Genomic DNA, 17,383 nt, shown 5'->3' on the forward strand with positions numbered 1-17,383 from the left:
AGAAGTGATGTGGACAAATTGGAGAGAGTCCAGCAGAGGACAACAAAAGTGATTAAGGGGGTGGAGCACATGACTTATGAGGAGAGGCTGAGGGAACTGGGCTTATTTAGAGAAGAGTGAGTCGGCATTGGATAGCAACCTTCAACTCCCTGAAGGGGGGGTCCAAAGAGGATGGAGCTTGGCTGTTCTCGGTGTTGGCAAATGACAGGACAAGGAGTAATAGTCTCAAGTTGCAATGCAGGAGGTTTAGATTGGATATTAGGAGAACATTTTTCACTAGGAGGGCGATGAATCACTGGAATGGGTTGCCTCAGGAGGTAGTGGAATCTCCATCCTTAGCGTTTTTTAAGGCCCAGCTTACAAAGCTCTGGCTGGGATGATTTAATTGGTGTTGGTACTGCTTTGAGCACGGGGTTGGACTAGATGACCTGAGGTCTCTTCCAACCTTAATCTTCTGTGATTCTTCTATGAGTCTATGATTCTATTGAGGGGGAGGAGCTTAAAAGTGTAAGCTTAGCACAGGAAGGTGAACAGGAAGAAGGTTGCTCCACCCAGGGACTACTGGCAGCATAGGGAGTCCAGTCAAGGAGAAGACAGCTACAAGACACACTGCCCCAAAGCCACCCTGAACGAGGTCAAAACAATACACCTGAGGAAGAGGAGTGGAAAGTAACCCCCCAAAAGGGGCAACAGTCTCAGTGAGACTGAGCCCTTAGAGATGATCCTCTAGGGGCTGCCTGAGAGACTGGTCCTTGTTCCAGCGAAATTTTCCTCCCCCCGCCTTGCAAAGGGGAGGGAGAATAAGGGATCAAACCCTGGCCTGAGAGCTATAGCTGGCCGACAAATTCCCCTGAAGACTGTTGACAGGGTGAGAAGAAGGGGTAAAGGAAGGACATTAGATCCTGGAGCCGAGGAAGGCCCCTCCCTCACGCCTCTTTACTCTTTGTTGGCTCCACATGGTTAGTGTGATACAGGAGGGCCAGGGAGCAGTGGGAGAGTGGTAGAGGGGAAATATATAAGCCCTAGGATAATTAAGGCATGGTTCCCTGTAGACTAGGGAGGGTTGCTATAGGTTAATTGAGGCACTTGTAGTCAGTTAAGGCCCTGCCAGGAATCTAATAAAACACCCTGCTTCAGGCAGACAGGATGGTGTGAGGGAGGAGAGAGGACTGGAATTTGGAGGTGTGTTCCTGATCATTGAAATACCAGAGAACCGGAGGAAGGGAGACCTTGCCCCAGCAGGGCAGGGAGACTCCCTCTCCCACTGTCTAAGGACTGAGGGTAACCCCCACCTCAAGGGGGAAGAGGATAAGAAACCTGCAGGGTTGAGAGGGGCTGGGGGTCAGAGTGAAGCGCAAACCCAGACCCCTCCCCTGCTTCCTTCCTTTACCACCTTCCCGGGCCACTAGCAAGGCCCTTGGTGCCCCAAGAGCAGAGGCAAGAGGTGGCATCCTAGCCACCAAGAAAAGAGCAGGACCCACCATACCAACATCAGTCATTTTTGCCACATTATATATTGTATCGCCTTAGAGTGAAGAGAGAGAGAGAGAGCCATTCCACTCACCTGTCACATCCAGTTCAACCACCACCTCATCATACCAGGTCCCCAAAGAGACACTGCAGGTGTATTTCCCTTTGTCAGAGATAATGACATCCTTCAGGTTTAGAGACACATTTCCTGCTTGAAATTCAGTTTGGAAGAACTGTGTTCTGCCCTGGTATCTCTCATCCTGTGTCTCCATTTTCTTTGGTCCATCATAGGTGCTCACATCTATTTTTTCTGAGTGTCTAGAAAGTATCCACTGGACAGTAATTGTCTCAGGGTTATTCTGAATTGTCAGCTGGCAAGGCAGGATAACCCCTTCTCCAATTATAGCAATGACAGGATTCTGAGGAGGGATGATTTTAAACTGACCTGTGTGTAGACAGAAACAGAGGTTGTATCTATTGCCGATGCTCTCATTTGTTGATTCTATAGGAAACTATTGGCAAATAGTTTTGGGTCAACAGCAATTTTCATTGAATAAACTATTTGGCTGAAATATTTCACCTGCTCTAGCTGTTCTTTTATATAGGAAAAAATGGAACTGGTAATGAATATCCAAAGCACCAAAGCCTCCTACATGGGAAGAAGCACCATCTGGGGAGGTAATTGCACAACCATGCATGGGCACATGTATGCACATACATAGGTCCATAGAGTCCAAGGCCAGAAAGGACCATTATGATCATCCAGCCTGACCTGTATCACACAGCCCAAAGGTGTTCCCTAAAATAATTCCTAGAGCAGATCTTTTAGAAAAAAACCTCCAATCTTAATTTAGAAGATATCAGTGACACAGAATTCACCACAGCCCTTGGAAAATTGGTCAGTTACTCTCACCATTAAACATTTATATCTGACAAATCTGAAATACTATCACACATTTGGTATTTTAGTCATAGATGCCATATTCTGCCATTCTTTCTCACAATGACTAATCCTGTGACTTGTAGCACTGACTTCAAGTGGGGCTACCACTGGAAATAGGTAGCACCTAACATCAGTAAGTGTCTCACTTTGCATATTGAAAGGTGTGCCCACTGGATTCTGTCCTTATATGTTTTGTATGGCTCTTCCATAATGGAGGCTTCAATGATGTGGGCTCATATGATCTGCTATGGGACATTCAGATTTTAATAATGAATTTTAGTGATCACGTAAGGAACCCAAAGAACAGCCCTGGAAATTGATATGAGAACCTGTCTAGTAAATTATCATAGGCCAGTGAACAAAATAAGTCCCACATTAACTCTATGATGAGGGACTGAGTATGACTTAAGTGGTGCTTAAAAGAAGTGAATTGCTGTCCCATAGGGAATATATTTGTCTGTATGGATAATCTGTATTAGAATAGTACATAATGTGATTGTTTGGCTTGCACTTGAGTCAGGTCAAGCGGTTGAACAGGACTGGTTATATGGGAATGTACCTGGAAAATAAAAATTTTAGATAGGTTTTATTTTAATGAAACCTTATACCTCGTAAAGTAAAGGATGACATATGACTACATAATTTTTGTAATCTACGGTTTTCCATTGGCCCTGGTAATGATTAGTTGTTTCATTGCATATGTTTAACACAGAACCCTATTTACCTGAAATCAAATGTGGCATCTGTAGACAAGTCAGTATGTGAACAGCTATTACCCAGTGAAATACAGATCCCATCACTGTGCAGGCTTTCAAGACATCAATAGGACAGTGATGAAACATCCAAGGGAAATTTTTAGTCTTCCAGTCACTTCAAATGCAGAACAAAAAATGACAGCAGTGAGGGTAGAAATAGCTCAACACAGTAGGAAAAATAAAAAGAAACTTATAGACAAAGGACCTGATCCTACTATTAATTGGAGCAGTGTTGGAACCAATGTTCCTGTGTACACTGAGCTGTGTTGAAGAAATATACCAGTTACAGACCCTTCTTAGTCTTTCAAAGGTGTGCAGAACTTTTATTATCTTTACTGAATAGGAAGGAAGGAATAGGTATTGCTAACCAAGGCCCTTGGGAAATGCGCAGGCGTTATAAAGGGATTTTGTCAGATACATTTTTTTTTAAATTAAAAACCTGTATGTAAGTTCTTAGCACTAAAAGATGATTGTGGGACAGCTGCCATCTTGACTGACACTGGGGACTGAAGTGGGGATTTACTGAACTGAAATCATAAACTGTTATGATTGAGCTAGCTAGACAGATACTCAGTGTGAGAAAAGTAACATCTCTATACCACCTATGAAGTGATCACTACACACACACACAGGGTGGATTACAATTCCTCATAGAAGGCCTGATCCAAAGCTCATTGAAGTCAATGCCTTTTTTTAGTAGGGTTTTTGATGTATTGCTAGTTATCTATCTGTTAACAGGCCCCTTGAGAGAAATTTGGGGCCCCACCCCCACCCATTTCACTGAATTTATGCAGATATTACAGATGTTACAGATCATTAATGATCTAGAGGATGGCATGGATTTTGCACCCTCAGCAAGTTTGCAGATGACACTAAACTGAGAGGAGTGGTAGATATGCTGCAGGATAGGGATAGGATACAGAGTGACTTAGACAAATTAGAGGATTGGGTCAAAAAAAATCTGATGAGACTCAACAAGGACAAGTGCAGAGTCCTGCACTTAGGACAGAAGAATCCCATGGATTGCTACAGCCTAGGGACCGAGTGGCTAGGCAGCAGTTCTGCAGAAAAGGACCTCGGGGTTACAGTGGATGAGAAGTTGGATATGAGTCAACAGTGTGCCCTTGCTGCCAAGAAGGCTAACGGCATTTCAGGCTGTATAAGTAGGAGCATTTGCCAGCAAATTGAGGGATGTGATCATTCCCCTCTATTTTGCATTGGTGAGGCCTCATCTGGAGTACTGTGTCCAGTTTTGGGCCACACACTAAAAGAAAGATGTGGAAAAAATGGAAAGAGTCCAGCAGATGGCAACAAAAATGATTAGGGTGCTGGAGCACATGATTTATGAGGAGAGGCTGAGGAAACTGGGATTGTTTAGTCTGCAGAAGAGAAGAATGAGGGGGATTTGATAGCTGCTTTCAATTACCTAAAAGGGGGTTTCAAAGACGATGGATCTAGACTGTTCTCAGTGGTACCTGATGACAGAAGAAGGAGTACTGGTCTCAAGTTGCAGTGGGGGAGTTTTAGGCTGGCTATTAGGAAAATATTTTTCACTAGGAGGATGGTGAAGCACTGGAATGCATTACCTAGGGAGGTGGTGGAATCTCCTTCCTTAGAGGTTTTTAAGATCAGGCTTGACAAAGCCCTGGCTGGGATGATTTAGTTGAGAATTGGTCCTGCTTTGAGCAGGGGGTTGGACTAGATGACCTCCTGAGGTTCCTTCCAATCCTGATATGTTATGATTCTATGATTCTCTGGTTCTCCCCACCTTGTGCTCAGGACCCTAGTACAATTGTTCCTCATTTCCTCACCTCTGATCAACCCCATCTGCTAATAATATATCCCCATTATCAGGTCACATAGGAAAGATTGCTCAGTGTAGAATTTGAATAACAATCCATCCATCCATCCCCCCCCCATCCCTCTTACATCTAATTATAAATTCCACATAATTCTTTTGATATTTTTAATCAGTCCTGCCCAGCTCAGCTTGGAATGGGACTGGATTCTCCTTGGAGTCCAGCAATGCTCCTGGATAGACACAAGGGCACCCAGCAAAGCGCGCTAGGCACTCAGTCCTCTGTAAGGGTGAGTTCCAGCGTTCTCCCAACAAAGGAAAATGAAAGATCGGAGCTCAAATCTCTTGCAGAACAAACTGGAACTACACATCTGTTCCCAGTACTGTCAATGCACCTTTCTGTCGATCAGCCTATACGCTCTCTATGCACACAGAAGTTAAGATCAGAGTATGCTTTTCACTAGGTCTGGAAGGAAATAAAAGGAAACAAAGATTTGAAAGAGGAGGAGAGAATAGATAGGACTGATTCTCTGTTCATATAATCCGTACAGTTGCTCCAGATTTACAGCTGTGCGAAAGCAGAATCAGATCTGTTTTTAAAAAGAGTTAAATGTTTCTGTCTCAACTTTCAAAATATCTTACTCTCTTTTTCAAAAAAAAATCAGAAACTATCATGATCTCCAGGTCCCCTTTGCCACATAAACCAGAAAGGGGATTACTCACACACAGACAAAAGGCTAAAAAATAAAGACACATTAACTTTCAATGGCATTTGGGTGCCTATCCCCCATAGACCTTATTTAAAATCCCATCCACAGACTGATGCAGATACATACACAGAAAGGTTGGCCATCCATAATTTTATGTATAAACTGCCTGGAAAGCACCGGACATATTTAATTTTTCAATACAAAAGAAGAAAGTTTATAGACAACCTTTTTGTGTGCACTTGTGGCAAAACCAATGCATTGCAGTGGAGAACACAGGCTTCTTTGTCTTGGCTGATTTGACAACACAGCTCTTTTAAGCAGTGTTACTGGTTTATAAAAAAAGCACAATGCTCACACCCCACTAGTAATATAAGGAGCTGTCCGAAAACTCTCTCATACAGAAACAACCTCTAATTCCTCATCTTTCTTCACATCTGTTGGCTAGTTCACTTTATTCCTGAGATTAATGCCTGAAATAAGGTGGAACATAAACTATTCTGAGCAAATTCCTTCTTACCTGCAAATGAAGGTAATGTTTCTCTGTCTTGCAGTTTCAGACCTGGAAGAGTCTAATTTTAATTCTCAAATTCAATCAGCCAGTGGGGCTTCTTTTTCCCAGATCACTAGGTCAACATCCATCTGAATATCTCTGTAAATATGATGACTTTCATTTCTGTTTTAGCTAAAATGTGATTTCTTACCTGAATAGTAGAATCCGGGGCAGCCATTACATGCTGCACAGGGATTAGGGATGAGACGAACCTTTCTCCTGTTACAGATCCCTTTTATGGCTATTGAACTTTGTTCTTTACTCGTCTATATTTATCTAGTGCTAGTTTGCAGTTTAACAATCAGCTCAGCGGAGTCAGCGTATGGAAGAAATCATGTGACAAAGGAGTAATACTATCCCTGCCTCACTTCCTCCAGGGATTAATTGTAGTGTGTTGAAAACTGTGTTTAAATTACCAACTATCACTTTCAGTTTGCAAGGGGTTTCCTGGTCCTGATTGCATGCTAGGTGGCTCTGCAGAAAGGTGTGCAATCTGGGTCTTTCAGCAGGCAGTCTACAGAGAGCCAGCTTAGAGCAAGGTGGGGCAAGTTCTCCCTCTCTCTTTTAGGGAGCAGCCTGCTCTGTCTCTCTCTGTTTTGGGGTTCTTGTCTGGTAGTGTTCTGGATTCTAAGCAATAAACAGTGTTAGGTTGCAACTTTCCAACAATAATATTGTATGTTTTTATCTAACCTCCCTGTGTGTATGCCATGAACATAACACTAATAACTGGTGATTGGTCTTTTACCAATAGCAAAGTACTACCCTAATCTCGTTATTGGCTCAAGTGTGCTTGTCAGTGTCAAAGGTCTGTCCACTCCCTCTCAGACAGGAGTAGCAGGTGCACAGCAGCAGCTTACACCTGCACACCCAGATCCAAAGTTCAGGAGGCTTAGCTGGAGCATATACGGACAAGGAGGCTTATAAACCTTAAGCCCTTTGGCACCTTTGCAGCCCTATTTATCATCCAGCCTAGTTATTCATCAACCAAATACTGCAATAAAACTGAAAAACATTTTCTATGCAAAAGAATCAGACAGAATAGAGAGATTTGCTTGGGTCCATTACACTCAAGAAGATTCTATAAGGCCAACAGGCAGACTGAAATTCCAGGCAAATGTAAGTCAGAATATTAGCAATAATCTTCATATTATTATTCTTTTTCTGCTCTTTGTTGTTTAGATGTATTTTCAGTAGCATCTTCCTCTCAGTTTTCCCCTGTGGTTCACCTAGTTTCCGTCTGTCCTGTCCACAGGCACACCGGGAGCATCTGAAGCACTATTGTCTGTGCCTGCTGTTCTGGAATTATAGATGGTCACTGATTAGGGGATGTCCCAAGTCTTTCAGTATTTTGTACTTGGAATTATCATACACTATAATTAATATAGTAGTGCCTTGTCTCCTGATAGTTTGCATCACAGTGTTCCTGCCGAGTAACAGAACAAGTTGAATCTTTTTGATCAAAGCTAAATTTAAACAACAAAATAGTTGTTTCAACTAAATCAATATTTTCATGGAAAATATTATTTTGAAAAAAAAATCTTTGTGTATTCCTGTGTTCTTCTGTCGGTTTCTACCCCATTACTCCCAGCTTGTGCCTACAGTATGTTACTAGAATCATGGTTATTTGTAGGGCAGTAGGCAGGAGTGGCGCCAGGGTTTCTGACGCCCTAGACAGACGGCCATTTCGCTGCCCCCCACGGGTCCGGTGGACCTACCGCAGTCATGCCGGCAGATGGTCCGCTGCTGGAAAAGCTCCGGTGGAGCTGCCGCAGTAATGCCAGCAGGCGGTCTGCTGGTCTAAAGACTCCGGTGGACCTGCCGCAGGCATGACTGCGGTAGGTCAGTTGGAGCCTTTAGACCAGCGCACCATCTGCTGAAATGACTGCAGCAGCTCCACCGGAGCCTTTCCAGCAGCGGACTGTCCGCCAGCATGACTGCAGTAGGTCCACTGGACCCGTGTGCCGCCCCCCCAGCAAAATAGTGCCCCCTCAAAATTCTGGCACCCTAGGCTATTGCCTAGGCCACCTAAATGGTAGTGCCGGCCCTGGCAGTAGGCTTTGTGTAAGAAGGCTCCCTCTCTGTTCAGATGATGACATCACAAGTTCAGAGTGGGGGTGAAACCTATGACACGGTAGGCAGCGAGATGAGATTCAAAGAAACCAAAAGCCAGTAGATTTTTTTTCTCTCCTTTGAACTGCTGGGGAGGCAGTGAAGAGAGATACAGATCTTATCTCTCTTGGCCTGAAGGGGTATAACTACTTTTGAAGGAATGGTTGATTTAATGACTCAAGAACAATTCCTGAATATGATCAAGGTAATATAAAACAGTGGTTATGGAATAAGAAAATAGACTCAGCCAAAAGTCTTGTTTCTTACACTGATTAATACAAGCAGTCCCAGGCCACCACAGAGGTAGGGAAAATCGACACAAAACGGGTGGAGGGAGCAGAGAGAAACAACCCAGGTCGCAGTTTGAGCAACAATCAGAAGGGACACCTTCAAACAACACCATACGACTGGGGGCAGCCCAAGGCCCCACTTACATCCCAAAGTAAACCCCAAACCTCTTATCATCCCATTGCTAACACCATGTCATAGGTTTCACCCCCACTCTGAACTTTAGGGTACAGATGTGGGGACCTGCATGAGAACCGCTAAGCTTAATTACCAGCTTAGATCAGTATGCTGTCACCACCAAATAGTTTAAACAACCGTTTATGAGTCATTTGGGAACTCTGTCTTCCCCCCAAAATATCTCCCTCCTAAGTTCGATAACCTTTCCCTTTGAGAGACTTCTCTACCAATTTCCTGGGGAACATTGATCCAAATCCCTTGGATCTTAAAACAAGGAGAAATTAATCAGATTCTTAAAAAGAAGACTTTTAATTAAAGAGAAAGAGTGAAAGGAATACCTCTATGAGATTAGCATGCGAACTATTCTCACAGACAACAGATTAAAAAACATAAGGGATTTTCCTCTGGGGAAAAAAACTTAGTTACACAAAAGAAGATCCCAATTTAATTCCCTCTCTTATGCAAAATGAAGTTACAAAAGGAAATAAATATAATTTATTCCTTCTCTGATACTCACTACCCTGCTTGATTCCTGGATCTTTTCACTCTGGCACAAAACCTAATAGCCAGAGGGATAGGAATAGCTCAGTGGTTTGAGCAGTGGCCTACTAAGCCAAAGATTGTGAGGTCAATCCTTGAGGGGGCCACTTAAGGATCTGGGGCAAAAATCAGTCAGTCCTGCTAGTGAAAACAGACCTTTCAAGATCCTTTCCAGTTTAAGGAGATAGGTATATCTCTAATTAATTTTCTTCATTCCCCTCTATTCCACATTGGTGAGGCCTCATCTGGAGTACTGTGTCCAGTTTTGGGCCCTACACTACAAGAAGGATGTGAAAAACTTGGAAAGAGTCCAGTGGACAGCAACAAAAATGATTAGGCGGCTGAAGCACATGACTTATGAGGAGAGGCTGAGGGAACTGGGATTATTTAGTCTGCAGAAGAATGAGGGGGGATTTGACAGCTGCTTTCAACTACCTGAAAGGGGGTTCCAAAGAGGATGGATCTAGACTGTTCTCAGTGGTACCTGATGACAGAAGAAGGAGTACTGGTCTCAAGTTGCAGTGGGGGAGATTTAGGTTGGCTGTTAGGAAAATCTTTTTCACTAAAAGGATAGTGAAGCACTGGAATGGGTTACCTAGGGAGGTGGTGGAATCTCCTTCCTTAGAGGTTTTTAAGATCAGGCTTGACAAAGCCCTGGCTGGGATGATTTAGTTGAGAATTGGTCCTGCTTTGAGCAGGGGGTTGGACTAGATGACCTCCTGAGGTCCCGTCCAACCCTGATATTCTATGATTCTATGAACTAAGGAAAAACTTCCCTCCTTCCTCTTGTAAAATCTTGTCCCCCATTGGTTCCTCTGGTCAGGTGTCAGCTAGGCTAGGTGAACTTCTTAATCCTTTACAGGTAAAAGAGGCATTAACCCTTAATTTTCTGTTTATGACACATCCCATCACAGGCCATTGGGCATATTTACTGCTAATAGTCAAAGATCAATTAATTGCCAAAATTAGGCTGTCCCATTATACCATCCCCTCCATAAATTTATCAAGCTTAGTCTTGAAGCCAGATATGTCTTTTGCCTCCACTGTTCCCTTTGGAAGGCTGTTCCAGGATTTCACTCCTCTGATGGTTAGAAACCTTCACTTAATTTCAAGTCAGATGTCACCCACCTTGTTTCTCAACTGTATAAACTGTTAGGGGAAAGGATATGTTGAAACTTTATACCTTAACTTGCAGTCAGTGTTGATCTAAAGCTTCTCATCTACTTATCATGTGAGAATATGTGTAATGGAGCAAATTTTACAATGTACCTTCTTAGTCTTAAGTACAGGAAGAGCTGGCAATGGCACTTTATTTAATTAACATTGCCTAACTTTCCTTTGCAAAGCCCTGCTTTCCCCCTCCTCCCCCCAGTGGCTTGTATCTTTTCCAAACTTTAACTGTTTGGACTGAAATTTTTCTACTTGGTCTCTACTTCAGCTTAAATTATTTTTAGAAAGTTTAAGTAAAAATGATCCAGTCATTTCTGAGAGTTAGGTTAGGGGAAAACACTATGTGATTGTGATGTATTGAAAACTGTGTTAAAATGATAGGCTATCACTTTAAATTGTCAGGAGTTATTCCTAGTCCTGCTTGCAGACTAAGGGGCTCTGTAGGGAAGTGTGTGATCTCCATCTTCAGCAGTCAGTCTGCAAAAGACCAGCCTAGAGCAAGCTGGTGTGAGTTTTGCATCTCTGCCTAAGGGAGCAGCCGGCTTTGTTTCTCTCTCTGTTTTTGGTTCTTGCATGTTAAAGTTCAAGGTTCTAAGAAATAAAGTAGTGTTACATTCCAATGTTCCAGGAAAAGTATTGTATGGGTTTTTTTTTTAAATCTAATTTTCCTGCTTGAATGCTGCGAACCTAACATTTATTATGTAATTAAAATCTATCATAATGCATTCACACAAACTAGCAAAATAAGGTTGCAAAGACAACTTTAATTCTGGCATTTTTAGTGCTTGATGTTGCAACCTTAATATCATAATGTTATTTTCTTATTAATTCCATTATGTGCACCCATTTGCTGGACAGTAAAAGTGCTGGGTCACAGTACTGTGGGTCAAAACTCTGTCAGAAATAACTTTGTGTAGCCTTTCTGATCCTCAGTTACCACTTCTATAAAATGTTGTATATGTATGTGGCATTAGGGGACTGATATTTTCTTACATATTTTGCTTCCTAAATAACAAGGGTTGTGAAGTGCAGAGAATTATTGGGTCAGTCAGTGGAAGAGGTTAGACTAGAAATCATTCCCTCCTAACTCCCAGTCCAGTGTCCTTTTTCCTCCTGCCACACAGTACTTGATAGAGCAAACTAGCAACAGTGGCAGCAGGAGTCATTGTGCCTGAGGGTATGTCTACATCTACAATTTTGCAGCGCTGGTTGTTACAGCTGTATTAGTACAGCTGTATAGGGCCAGCGCTGCAGAGTGGCCACACTTACAGCAACCAGCGCTGCAAGTGGTGTTAGATGTGTCCACACTGCAGCTCTGTTGGGTGGCTCCAAGGGGGGTTCGGGGAACGCGAGAGCAAACCGCAGGGAAGGAGACCTGCTTGCACGGGGGTTCGGGGAACGCGAGAGCAAACCGGGGAAGGAGACCTGCTTGATTACCAGAGAGGCTTCCTCAGGTATGCTGGGATACCTGCTTATTCCACGGAGGTCAAGAAAAGCACTGGTAAGTGTCTACACTTGATTACCAGCGCTGGATCACCAGCGCTGGATCCTCTACACCCGAGACAAAACGGGAGTACGGCCAGCGCTGCAAACAGGGAGTTGCAGTGCTGGTGATGCCCTGCAGATGTGTATACCTCCTAAGTTGCAGCACTGTAACCCCCTCACCAGCGCTGCAACTTTGTGATGTAGACAAGCCCTGAGACTTTTGCAGTCATTTTAGAATGACAAAGGAGTCTCAGGAGGGTCTGGGAGCAAGTGCAGCACAATGGGTTGGAAGTGAATTTTCAGATATGTCAAGCACATGTGAAATGGAGATTTTTTGCAGCTGATAATTCAGCCAGATCTAGACAAATTTTGACAGAGGCTGCAAAAGATACTACTGTGACCTGAGGGTTATTTGCCTACAAGATTTCAGATACAGCCAGGTAAAAATTTATTATTGAAATTCTTGTATGCAAAAATACATATTCAGAGGCACTGAAACATTTAATGAATTTGTACAGATTTTGCTGAAATGTTTTAGGGAAAAAATCAGGAAAAACTGAACTAATTTGTTTCAACATTTGGATTATACTGTTCAACATGGCTTTTGGTTTTGAAATTTCCTTTAATTTTATTTAATTAAAAATGCTCAGAATCAATATGAAACATTTCATTTTGGGTTGAACTAATGGTTACATTCAACCCAAGATTATTGTTTTTTATTTAAAAAACTCTTCATTTTTGTTTGACCCAAATTTTTTTTTAAGTTGTCAGTCTTATCAGCAAGCTTAAAAATCCATTTTTCACTCGCATTTAGTTTCAAGTTCCTAATCCAGTATCCCAAGGCCTAGAGCTGTTAAAAATCAGCCGAGCATTGGGGAAAACAAACAAACATTTTTTTCTCACTAACTTTGTGCTTTGAAAATGTCTGAACTAATCAAACTTTAAATAAAAATATGAAGTATCAGTCCCCAGTCATGGAAAATTCCATCCTGAAAGGGGAAAAGAAATGTCAGTTATAAGCAACTGCAAACAGGGGTTTCTAATAGAAAATTATAGACAACCTTATTTCTGGGTGTTGCTTTTGTGCCACTTATAGTTCATAATTATTTTACAGTGTATTGGGCTTCCCCCTCCCTCCCTGTCTGTATTGTCATTGTGTGGGTGGTTTGAGAGAGAGGCTTGGAGAATGGGAATTGACACAAAGCATTCTTTTAATGGATGGAGTAGTCTGTATCAGCCTAGTGTGCGAGGCTCTGGCTGCATTAACATTTATTGGATTTTAGAAGTTTTCTTGCCTCATTGCTTTGGTTTCCCATGATGTCATATTGGTATCAAAACTGTGGGATGGCGATGAAATGAACCCATGCTGGCAAACAGAAGCAGGGCATACCAAGCCACTGCCACAGGTACAATCAGGAAGAGCCAGGATGGAACAGTCTGGGCCACAGGTGGCTGTAAACCCAAGAAGATGAGACACAGATGGATGGAGAAGTTGCAGAGAGCTCCCAACAACTGAGAGGGCCAGGGAACCCAGGAAAAAAAAGAGACAGGGATACTGCCTTCTTCAGAGCCATATCAGACGGCAGGGAACACCAGAAGCAGAAAGCACACAAATTTGATAGAAAAATGAATTGGGAAGCATAGCTGATGCAGTTTAAACTCAAGAGAGAAAGAGAAAAGAATCTATTTGGCCACAGGCCTGACTTGAGAAGCCCTGACAGTTCTTAGGTCTTTAGCTGTGTGGCAATTACCAGGCCCCACATGAGTCCCTGGCTGTCAGGTTTGAGGTGGAGAAGCAGACAGATATGGCCATATCCAAGTCTGGTTATGATGGAGGGACACAGAAGAGAAGCTCCCAAGTGTTCCTGGGGGTTTGCAGCAGTGGGTATGAGTGGCTTATTTATGGCTTCTGGGGAAATGTTTGAAGAGAGGGTGCTGCAGCAGTTTGTGGATGAGCTAAATGATTCCAATTTGTAGGGGCAGGTGAACCTGAGGGGACCCATATCCCTGAAGAAGCCTTGGTAGCAGCCGTGAAAATAGAGGCAACCTGCTGAGCAGAAAACCAGACCAATTAGTTCATGGTGAAAAGTTTGCCTAGCATCAAATAGGAGCTCTGCGGCAGAGACAGAGATAGAATTCAGTTCTCCTGGGCAGGAATCAGCTGCCCTACTCATGAGATCTAAAGATGAAGACACCATGAGATGATTTAGTTGGTGTTGGTGCTGCTTTAAGCAGAGGGTTGGACTAGATGACCTCCTGAGGTCTTTTCCAACCCTAATCTTCTATGATTCTATGATCTTCCTTTATTTTCTGGAAATCCTCTTCTTCATTCACTATCTGTCCTCCAACTTCTGTAACAAATGAAGTAGGGCCCTATAGACAACAGCCTTCTTTACTACACAAGCCTGATTCATAGCCAGAGCATGGTCCATCCTGTGCACTGAATGAGGTAGGGGTTCTGTGGAAAAAAAATAGTCTGAGATCATGTAACAAAAGATGGTATCACAATGCATAAGGGGGGTGGGTGTTAAGGTTGTATGGGCAACCTTAATTCAGACATTTCCTAACTTTTGAGTGTTTGGCTTTGGAACCTTAACATCCTTAATGTATTTTCAATATGTTATATATTCATCTAACAGTCAAACATGTTTGAGATTTATGCAGGCCTCTAACCTCCAAATTAAAAAAAAAAAAAAAAAAAGCACATGGAGGTGTATGTAGTATGACCACTCTTCCTGTAATACATTAGCATATCTTATTATTGCTAAGATACACTTTCTAGTCATGAATTTGACAATGGGTATTGATTTTTTCTCTTTCAGAAAAATCCAAGATGCCATTAAGTAAGTATTTATTGATTTACAAATATTTTCACCAAATTTTATATTCCATATTATTGGGACCTTGACTGATCCCCCACATACCCAGACTGTTCTAGGTAGGAAAGAGGTATTTGGAGCGCACAATGTTGGGTGTGAAAATTAATTACAGGAGAAAGGTTAACTCACAGGCTTAATTGCTTTTTCTGCAAGGTTTAAGGACTGGATTGATATCAGAATATTATGGTAATTTATGAGTTGACATGTGATTGTAGTGGGAAATTAACACATTATACATTTCTGTATTATATATTTTTTAGCATTCATGTGATTACACTTTTTTATTGCTCAAAATGTATATGATATGCTAAGGCAGTTTTCAAGAAGGTCGTTTGGTGCAGGACCCCCTTGACACATTAAAGAGGGCCTTACAATTCCTTTGCCTACAGCTAACCCTCGGAAAGCCTGCCTGCAACATTTCAGCCACTGGGTTGTGTGTGGCGTACTGTAATGGTATTTAGTGATTGAGATAGATGTTAGGATGCAAAGTGATTGTGTTTGTCTTGTCTGAAACACAACAAAATCAGGCTCTCCATTTCTAATCACGCGCACACACACACACACACACACACACACGCACACATCTGGCTCAACCACTGAACACTGTACACCAGGCCATCAGCTAGAGCCCGGCCGGGGAGCTGTGGGGTGGGGACACATGCCAGGGACTGCTCTCAACCTCCTCACCCCAGGCAGGTGGCGGATCTGCGGCTCCCAGCCCTCTCTGGCTTCTGGTTTGGCTGGGGGCAGGGCCTCGGAAGAAAGAGGAGGGGCGGGAGGCCCTGCTCCTCTCACTTTTGGGCAGGCTCTGCTGCTCTTGGCATAGCTACAAACCACAGTGAAAGGCTCCAGCACTGGAGCTCCAGACTGGAAGCAATATTTTGCAACATTTTGTATTGGTACCAAGCTCCACAAAGAAACTGGAGATATACAGGTGTTGTCTTTAACTTATGCTGTGGGGGAGCAAGCAGGGCATATCTTCAAATACTTTGACTTTACTGAAGGTAGTCATAAAGACGACTATGAAAGATTCTGGGTATGTCTGATAATGTGACAAAGTGGGAATTTTTTGTATGTTTTTTATGAGTCCTGTTTATGCTTCAGTTTCCCCTATATGCTGCATTGTTACCTTGTTGTTGGAAAGGGACTGTTGGCTCTCAGGGAAGGCCAAGATACAGGTGTGAATGGTACACATTCTGGGGCTTGGGCCCCATATCAATGCAGCCTCTGCAAAGACTATGGCAAATCCAATCACTGGGACGCTGAAACCTAGAAACCAGTTACCACAGATTATCTGTCTTTCAGCAGGAGGACTGAGCTGCATCTCCCTAGCTTGGGAACAAAGGACTGTAGAGGTGTGAAGGAGAGGTATAAATATTGTGGGAAGCAGTCAGGGCACACCTGGGATTCTGATCAAGGAGGTCAGATAGAGGGAGAGATGGAGCTTGAATAATGGGGGTTCACTACAGTTTAGCTAGGCTGTGGCTTTACAGAATGGACTATGCTTTAACCTTCATTTCTCTATACTAACCAAGGACTTCCTATGCCATGTTCCAGTCAACCAATAATCTCTGCTGTTTGACTGCACTGGCTGAGTGCCACTGCAGTTGCTTACGGAGGTGCATTGCTCCCTAAGATTGCACAAATCTCCCTCAAGGTTATGTCTCAGTGGGACTCACTGAATGGAGCTTACGGTGTCAAACAGCAGTGGTGATGGTCCAGGGCTCCAATCTAAGGAGGCACTGAAGCCACATGGCTTACCCTGAAGTATGACCCCAAGAAGCTCTGGCACAATGAAGAGGTTCCTCCCAGAAACTGTTCCAAAGCTGGGGCTATTGCAATAGTCCTGTGGATCTGTGTCAAATGCATACTTTATACCTCAGAGACGTGGTTTATGAAAGAGTATGTTTCCACTAGAGAATTCAAGAACAAGGTGAAACAGTTGACTGTTTTGTAAGAGCTCTGAATTCAAGAACAAGGTGAAACAGTTGACTGTTTTGTAAGAGCTCTGTATACAGGGCTGACAAACGGGGATGGGGGGAGGGAAGCCAGTACAAATTACCAGGGCCCAGCTTTCCCAGCTTCCTCCCTACTCATCGGCCCTGTTTAGCCGGTCTGCCCTTGCTGGGGGGCCTGAAAAATTTTTTTAACCGGGGCCCAAACCTGCTCTCTGCTGCCCTGTACATGAGTACTGTGATTTTTGACAATGCAAAACATTAAAATATCAGATACTGGCTAGTTATTGGGTTAACCGATAAACACATTTCACAGCAGCTAAAATTGAAGAGAGATTTAACCCTGGTCACAGCTATTCAAATAGCAAAGATGTATGAGCTGGTAAGACAGCAAAACCAAGCACAACAAGCCAAACTTGAAAAAGAAGAAACTAGTTTAGCTGCAGTAAAGAAATTTACCATAAATGTAAAAAGACATTAACATAAAACCCCTGAAGCAAGGAAAGAGAACTCCCAGGATAAGTGGGACAAATTCCAGCCTATGTGTGCAAGGC

At 43.0% G+C, this 17,383-nt stretch overlaps 1 protein-coding gene across 1 annotated transcript in view; it reads right to left on the reverse strand.

The window, feature by feature from the left end:
• LOC127036610 (butyrophilin subfamily 3 member A2-like) overlaps window positions 1-6,462 on the reverse strand; it is a 30,039-nt gene extending 23,577 nt beyond the window's left edge. The window contains exons 1-3 of the mRNA XM_050927666.1: window positions 6,378-6,462; window positions 3,138-3,283; window positions 1,565-1,915 (exon numbers count right to left, since the gene is read on the reverse strand). Of these exons, the coding sequence (XP_050783623.1) occupies window positions 1,565-1,915; window positions 3,138-3,255 (469 nt within the window). The 5' untranslated portion in view covers window positions 3,256-3,283; window positions 6,378-6,462. The remainder of the gene's footprint in view (window positions 1-1,564; window positions 1,916-3,137; window positions 3,284-6,377) is intronic.
• Window positions 6,463-17,383: the final 10,921 nt, after the last annotated feature.

The sequence above is a fragment of the Gopherus flavomarginatus genome, chromosome 18 (assembly GCF_025201925.1).
Source record: "Gopherus flavomarginatus isolate rGopFla2 chromosome 18, rGopFla2.mat.asm, whole genome shotgun sequence".
NCBI lineage: Eukaryota > Metazoa > Chordata > Testudines > Testudinidae > Gopherus > Gopherus flavomarginatus.